At 32.5% G+C, this 7,983-nt stretch overlaps 1 protein-coding gene across 2 annotated transcripts in view; it reads left to right on the plus strand.

Moving 5' to 3' along the window:
* LOC129906394 (CDK5 and ABL1 enzyme substrate 1) overlaps window positions 1–5,971 on the plus strand; it is a 60,871-nt gene extending 54,900 nt beyond the window's left edge. For both annotated transcript variants that reach the window (XM_055982151.1, XM_055982152.1), the window contains 3 exons: window positions 5,247–5,440; window positions 5,498–5,702; window positions 5,762–5,971. In XM_055982151.1, the coding sequence (XP_055838126.1) occupies window positions 5,247–5,440; window positions 5,498–5,702; window positions 5,762–5,902 (540 nt within the window). In that variant the 3' untranslated portion in view covers window positions 5,903–5,971. The remainder of the gene's footprint in view (window positions 1–5,246; window positions 5,441–5,497; window positions 5,703–5,761) is intronic.
* The last annotated feature ends 2,012 nt before the right edge of the window (window positions 5,972–7,983 follow it).

Consider the following 7,983-nt stretch of genomic DNA (forward strand, 5'->3'; position numbering starts at 1 on the left):
TGTGTCTGTGTGTCCATCTGTAAACATTTCCACAGCCTAAACGGGTGGATGGATTTTCTTCAAATTTGGTACAGATGATTTTTATGGAATTCTGAAAGTTGTTTTTTTTTTTGTTTTTTTATATCTCGTTTAGAACGTATTCCTCCCATACAAAAAAAATACGATATTACGAATTTCTCGAAAACGGCTTTAACGATTTTGATTAAACTTTGTATACGTAATATTTAAAGCAGTGGCAATAAAACTGCATTTTTATTTCTCAAAAAAGTCAAATAACAAAAAAAAAATTTTTCATTTAACAAAATTTTGTCCTAAATGTCGACTCTTCCCCAATATCAATTTTTTTTAAATTTAGATCCAGCTTTTAAAATCTACAAGTAGACTAACATAAAAGTGCTTTGAACTGCAAGAGCAAGTACGTGTGACCCCAGTCGTGCATTTTATTTTAAATTATAAAACAAAATCTGAAATCGAATTGCCCTCCAAAACAAGTATGCAGTTTTGATTGATATATTAACATATGTACATTTTAGAAAAAAAAATTCAAAATCGTTTGAGCCGTTGTTGGAAAAAAAGTTTTAAAAAAGTTTTGGTATGCCATTTTGTAGAGATCACCAATCAACATCTAAAAACAAAATTTCAAAAAAATATAATGCCTCTTTTCGAAAATTTGATTTTTCAAACAAAAATTTTCAATTTTTTTTTTTTTAAATCCAAAATTTGAATTTTTTAAACAAAATCATTGGAGCCGATTTTGAGCAATTTCAACTTAACTAAAATCGGTCTATCACAAGTACCGTTATTTTTGGTGCAAAAAAATTTTAAAAACCCCTCTGGAGAGTCTCCAAAAAATGCTAAATACCAAGTTTGAAGTCAATCGGTCCATCCGTTTAGGCTGTAGCTTCTTATACAGATAGACAGACTGTCAGACAGACAAACGGACTTCCGGGACCCACTTTTTTTAAATTCTCTACCATCGTAATGTCATGGAAAAATATTATCTCAACTTTTTTTTGTACGAATGCATAATTTGATATATAGTACCTATATCGCAAGTAAAAATGTTATAGCAACTGAAAAATATTTGCATTGAAAATAAAATTTTATTGCAAATAAAAACATTTTGAATTAAAAAAATAATTTAATGCAAATACAAAATTTTCTACATTGAAAAAAATCAATGCAAAATGTGTGCATTAAATATCACGGTATTGCCCAGTCTAGTGTGTCTAGTCTAGTGTGTGTACAATAGACTGATTCAAAAAAAAATGTTTTGTTCAGAGTAATACTGACAATATTGTTGGAAATGACGAAAAAAAATACTGTAAAAGTTTCAGCCCTTAATATTAACATAAAGTACCGCCGCATCGCAAATTTCTATTTCCCATATGATTTACAAGGGAAAGATTGTGTTTTTGAGTTTGGAATTTTATAACTTTTTAACGGTTCATCAAAAAGGCTAGATTTTATCATTTTCTTGAACAAAAAGCTCTTAATAATTTTATTGATAAACTGCCCCGTTTCAAAGTTATTCAAATTTAAAATGTAAAATGTAATTTTTTCTTCATTTTTTTTTTCAATTTTTCAAAAAAATTGGCAAATTTTACGAAAATTTGTATTCTATGTTGTGTTTTGGTTTCACAGATCCTTTTATATAACTCTCAAACCCCTGATACTATCATATTAGATTTTTTCAATAAATTCGAATTATTCATTTTTTCAAGTAAAAATTATTTTAATAAATTTTTCGCGTCGGTTTTTTTTTAAATTTTATAAAAACAATTTTGTAGAGCTGGGTTTCACAAGGCCACCACAACGAAACCCCTGGTTTGATGATGAATGCCGGCAAGCACATGCAGCTAAACAGAAAGCATGCAAAGCGGCGCACAGAAGGACCAGAGCTGCCAATGAGCTCTACAAGCGGAAAAGAACAGAGGAACATCCGCTTCTCAGGAGAAAAACGAGGCAACACGAGAAAGAAGTGGTCGTGGAAATAGAGGGATGCTGTAACAGGAATGAAGTTCGTAAGTTTTACCAGAAGGTAAAAAGAACATCTCAAGGTTATAAACCTAGAACTGAACAACAGGGAAACGTCGTAGTAGAGACGCAAGCTATGCTGAGAATATGGAAAGATCACTTCTGCAATCTCTACAATGGCGATGACGAAGTCAACCGCGCCCAAAGACAGATTGCACCATTCAATATCGACGATGAAGGCCAACATTTCCGTCCTCCCGACCTGGAAGAAGCGAAGGCAGTCATATCCAAGCTTAAGTCAAACAAAGCCGCTGGAGCTGAGAGCCTTGCTGTCGAGCTATTTAAAGCAGCAGGAGGTGACCTGGTTAGGAGTATGCACCAACTCATCTGCCGAATATGGTCGGAGGAAAGCATGTCCACAGAATGGAATTTCAGCATCGTATGCCCGATCCTTAAGAAAGGAGACCCTCTAACCTGCGCCAACTACAGAGGAATCAGCCTCCTTAACATCGCTTATAAGATCCTCTCTGCCGTACTATGTGAACGTCTGAAGCCGTTCGTCAACAATCTGATAGGTCCTTATCAGTGTGGCTTTAGACCAGGAAAGTCCACCATCGATCAAATATTCACATTACGGCAAATCTTGGAAAAAACCCAGAAACAACAAATCGATACCCAACACCTATTCATCGATTTTAAAGCCGCGTATGACAGTATCTATAGAGATGAACTGTAAAGAGCTATGTCTAGTTTTGGCATCCCTGCCAAGCTCGTCCGGCTGTGCAGGATGACGATGGAAAATGCACGCTGCTCCATCAGAGTCGGTAAAGACCTAACCGAAGCATTTGATTTCGAAAAAGGTTTTAGACAAGGCGACGCACGATGTTAAAGAAGTCATGCGTCAAACTCAAAAACACAATCTTTTCCATGTAAATCATATGGGAAATAGAAATTTGCGATTCGGTGGTACTTAATGTTAATATTAAAGGCTGAAACTCTTACAGTAGTTTTTTTCTTCATTTCCAACAATATTTTCGGTATTACTTTGTACAAAAAAAAATATTTTTTTTTGAATCAGTCTAGTGTACACATTAGAGTGACCGCAAGAAATCGATTTTAGAAATTTGGTCGATGGAACCCCATAAAATGTTCAGCCTTTGCAGATTTTTAAATAGCCAAAATTTAAGCTCCATTGGATAAGTCTAAATGGTGCCGACACTCGCTCAAAGTATCAAAAATCTCTGTTTTTTCACTGTTTTGCGAAGAAAATTAGCTGTACCTCCCAAACAGATGGAACCATTTTCACTTTTTATATATTATATTAAAAGAAGTGTTCTTACACATAATTCAGATGCTTAATTTATTTAGTCTTACTTACAAAGAAAATTTTGTGTTCAATTTAAATTTTCAGTAGGTACTGAGCTCAAAAAAGAGCTGAGGTGTAATATCTGTTAACAATGAAACTTTCTATGTTATAGATTGATGTAAGGTATCTGATCAAAATGTTTCTAGTATATAGGCCGGGAGCCAGCGTCATTATTCAATGTTAGAGATGCTAACACTTGAATTTTTTTTTTATCTGTAGTAATAGCAAAGTTAATCAACAACATCGATGCCTGCCACCTACCTCAACAGTGGTGAAAAAAGTGGCAAAAAATTGTTAAAGTTGCAAAAATAAGGAGGTCACATGTCTAACATGCTAACACCTGAAACCTGTCTAAAACGTTAGTTGGCATTGCCTTGAGAAAAAAAAACCATGCCTGCCACCTGTACAGTGGGGCGAAGTTATCCTGCCCCTGACCTAAAGTTGTAAAAAAAATCATAAAATTGTTATATGTGTTAATGGCTGAAATATGTTCAGATAGTTAGTTTGACATTTAAACTATAGGAAAAACTATGCCTGCCGCTTGCGTCGTGCGGAGAAGTCACCACCAGGATCCAAAATAGTCGCACACCTTCATACTGTATACACTCCAAAAACATTTTGTTTTTAGGTAGAAATCTGTGAGAGAGATGAATTTCGTAGACTTTTTGATAAAGAACGCCGAAAAAATAATTATATCAGCTCTAAAAGTCTTGTATCACTCAAAAAAAGGGACAAAGGGGGGAAAACACCTTTTTTCATCTATTAATTATTTAATTTTATCTAATCAGCTATAAAACTAAATGTATACAAGAATAAACATTTATTTTGCATAGAATAAAATCTTATAACAATAATATACGAAAAGGGACACAAAGAAGGGGAAAAGGGGGTAAATATACCTTTTTTATGGTTGCTTGATATACAGGGTTATTCAGAAGGAATGTGTCAAAAAGCTAGAGCGTGTAGATTGGTCGAGACAAGAAAAAAATCGTATGGGAGGGGGGTCTATTCCCCCTCGTTTAGCGGGGGAGGGGGCAATTTAAAAAAAATTGACTTAATTTGGAAAAAAATTAATACAAATCAACGGTTACACCTACAATAACGTGCTATCAAAACCCTCTCCTTTTACAATTTTTAATTTATGGCGTAGGTTTTAAACAATTAATTTTCAAAATCAAAATATTCAACAAAAAAAAAAATTGCGTTAAATAGTTAACACCGTGTAAAAATTTTGACACTATTGGGGTGAACAAAAAATTTTCAGCTGTATGGCTTTTTGTTTAATAATTTTCTGTCTCTTTTCTGCCTTGATACTGTAATAAAAAAAAAAAAAAACAAAACCATCTGCAAAAAAAAAATTAACTCAAACTTAACCAGGTCCCAGAGCCCAATAAATTTTTGACAGCTGAAAATTTTTTATTCACCTCAATAGTGTCAAAAATTTTACACTGTGTTAACTATTTAACGCAATTCACACACGGCCTAAATAGTTAACACTGTGTAAAATTGTTGATGCTTTTGAGGTGAACGGTCCAAGAAATAAATTTTTTTTCTTCACCACTTATTTTTTTTTATCAAAAAGAACTGCATACTAGACTTAAGCTTGAATTTCAATGATGACGGAGGAATACGTGTTTCTTATGAATTTTACTTACAGATAAATTTTATTTTTGTTTAACGAGCTTATCACCCGTATTGTGATTTATAGCTATCAATACATAGTCGATAAATATTGAAAATTGGTATTTTATTATGTATGGGTAAACTTGTCAACTTGTTAATGAATTTTTTCAATTAGATTTTAATTAATAACTGTTTGCACCATTCTGTTTTCAAAACTTCTGTAATAAGATATCGAAATTTAATTATAAATATTATATTTAGAAAATTTTAAAACTTTTAGCTTCAACATTATTCAGCAAATATTTTAGACGATCCTGAGTTGATAGCTGGCAAACATAGGACATTGCTTACCTTTACTTCATACATGACATCTGTCATTGATTACGTACGACCATCAGATTTGAAGAAAGAACTCAACGATAAATTCAAGGAAAAATTTCCACATATCCAGCTGACCTTGAGTAAACTAAGAAGGTAATATTACAAACATCTCCAAAGAAATTTGTTTTAAGTTTTCTTTTTAATGTTTAGTATCAAGCGAGAAATGCGCCGCATTAACAAGCTCGACCCGAGAATTGACCTTGTGACTGTATCCCAAGCGTATGTATATTTTGAAAAGTTGATTCTATCAAATTTAATAAACAAAAATAATCGTAAGCTAACTGCAGGAGCATGTTTGCTCTTGAGTGCTAAAATGAACGATGTTAAGGGCGAATTACTTAAAAGTCTTATAGAGGTAATATAATAATAAAAGAACAGTTTTAATAATACAATTTTTAATATTTTTTGTTTTAGAAAACTGAAAACGTTTTTAGATTGAGCCACAAGGAACTTATTGCATCAGAATTTGCTGTTCTTGTTGCCCTTGAATTTAGTTTACATGTTCCCAATAATGAGATTTTGCCGCACTACCAAAGGCTTCTATATGATTCATAAAAACTACTATTATAATAAATAAGAAGTAACACAAATGTAAATTTTTCAATAAACTATAGCTTAGATATACATCTATTTTACTTTCACAAATTCGCAATTCTGTATCCGCAAAAAGTTATGTCGATAAACGGTGCAAATGAAATCACATTAAAGTTGAGAGATTTTTCTTCTTATTTTAAAATCTGCATTTGAAGTGTTTTGCCAAGAAAAAAAATTACGATCATGGCGGATTGGCGGGGATCGAACATAAAGTCCCAACTACAAAAGGCATGATCTCGCATGGGCTTAAATCAAAATGGCATGAGTTGTGGAACACACACAATTCTTATGGGATAGCCACAGTTTCAACTTTTATTTAGGAACGACTAATGTTACATTTTGTTGATTTGTCGAAACAAAATTGTTTGATTTAAAGTTTCAGAAGAACAAATAAAACGTGATACTCCGACAGATTTAGAATAATATAAAATGATTAAAATACCTTAAATTGAGTTCACAATTAAAAGAAAATTTTATATTATTACCTAAATTTAAATTTACATATAATTGGATGCATTTCAACTAATTTTATTAGTCAACATCAGCAAAACGAAAAAGAACAAAAATAAAAACAAATAGAAAGGTACAAAGTGGTTGACTGAAACTTGTCACCGTAGGTGGAGTCTTCAGAGATATTTGAAGAGATCGGTTTCTATGTTGCCGTTTTCAATTTGTCATATTGCTATCGTCACTCTGAATATATAGTACGTCTCATAAGCATCTAGTCGGTTTGGGTCATTCACTTGTTTCAACAATTTCATGTTGTTTATAGAAAAATCAGAATGACTATTAGATACAAAATGATTAGCGAATGCCAATTTTTTTAGACACGTTCTGTCTTATAGATTCGTTATGTTCCTTGAAACATGTGCCGAGTGTTCTTCTAGTTTGTCCGTAATATTTAATTTTACAATTGCCAGAAATCAATTTTGGTCCTAGTCTTCAATTTTGTATTTGGTTGGTCCTAATAACACGGTATAACACTCAAAATATACGCGGGCGGAGACCTATCAGGTTTTGTAGAGCTAGTCGCACTGAATACGAAACGGTATTTGAAAATCCCCTAATACCCCCAAAATCTGAAGTTACGGGCAAAAAACGGTTTTTTGGACCTTCACCCATTGAAAAAATTCTAGCTTCGACAATTAATAAAAAAAATGTTTGTATTGAGCTCCTCTACAAAAACCCGTTATCAAATCCTGGCGCCCAGGTTATCCTACTACGTGCCGAAACAACATTTTTGTTCTAAAAGTTCCAATTTCTGTATCTGGGTTGAAATCGAAAATTTTTTTTTTTTCTAATTCAATTTTGGAGTGATTTTCATAAAAAACACCTCGATTGATTGGGAAATAGATATAGTTTATGAATATATTTTTTAAATAGCATGTTGTTTTGAAAACATATACTTTAAATTGATGCCCAAGTTGGGCAAATGACGAAAAAAATGGAATTTTTGAACTTTGACAGCTTATAAATTCTAAGTGGTTTAACCGAGTTACATGTTTTATACATCGTTGAAAAGGTATATTTATCTTCTATCAGAAAAAATCGAAAATGGGTAAAAAATTGTCGAAGCTAGAATTTTTTCAATGGGTGAAGGTCAAAAAAACCGTTTTTTGCCCGTAACTCCAGATTTTGAGGGTGTTAGGGGATTTTCAAATACCGTTTCGTAATAAGTGCGACTAGCTCTACAAAATCTGATAGGTCTCCGCCCGCGTATATTTTGAAACCTCATTTTTGTAACACCGTGTAATTGTTTAATTTTGTTTTGGCTAGAATAAACAGTTTTCATACCATTATTTTCACAGACATCCTTGAGACAGTTGGTTATTTCTGTTACACATAATAGATAAACCCTATTAAATCAATTGTTTTGACTATGTAATCAATGGTTTTGTGTATATAATGCTGATAATCTTACTCTTGTAATTTTTCTAGAATGTTTTTTATCATCTTATCAATCATTAAGTCATCATAACCGTTATAGGAAGCAATTTGTTTTATTCTTTCATATTCGGTTTTATAATTTGTAATAGACAGAG

Source organism: Episyrphus balteatus, chromosome 1, assembly GCF_945859705.1.
Source record: "Episyrphus balteatus chromosome 1, idEpiBalt1.1, whole genome shotgun sequence".
NCBI classification, from domain to species: domain Eukaryota; kingdom Metazoa; phylum Arthropoda; class Insecta; order Diptera; family Syrphidae; genus Episyrphus; species Episyrphus balteatus.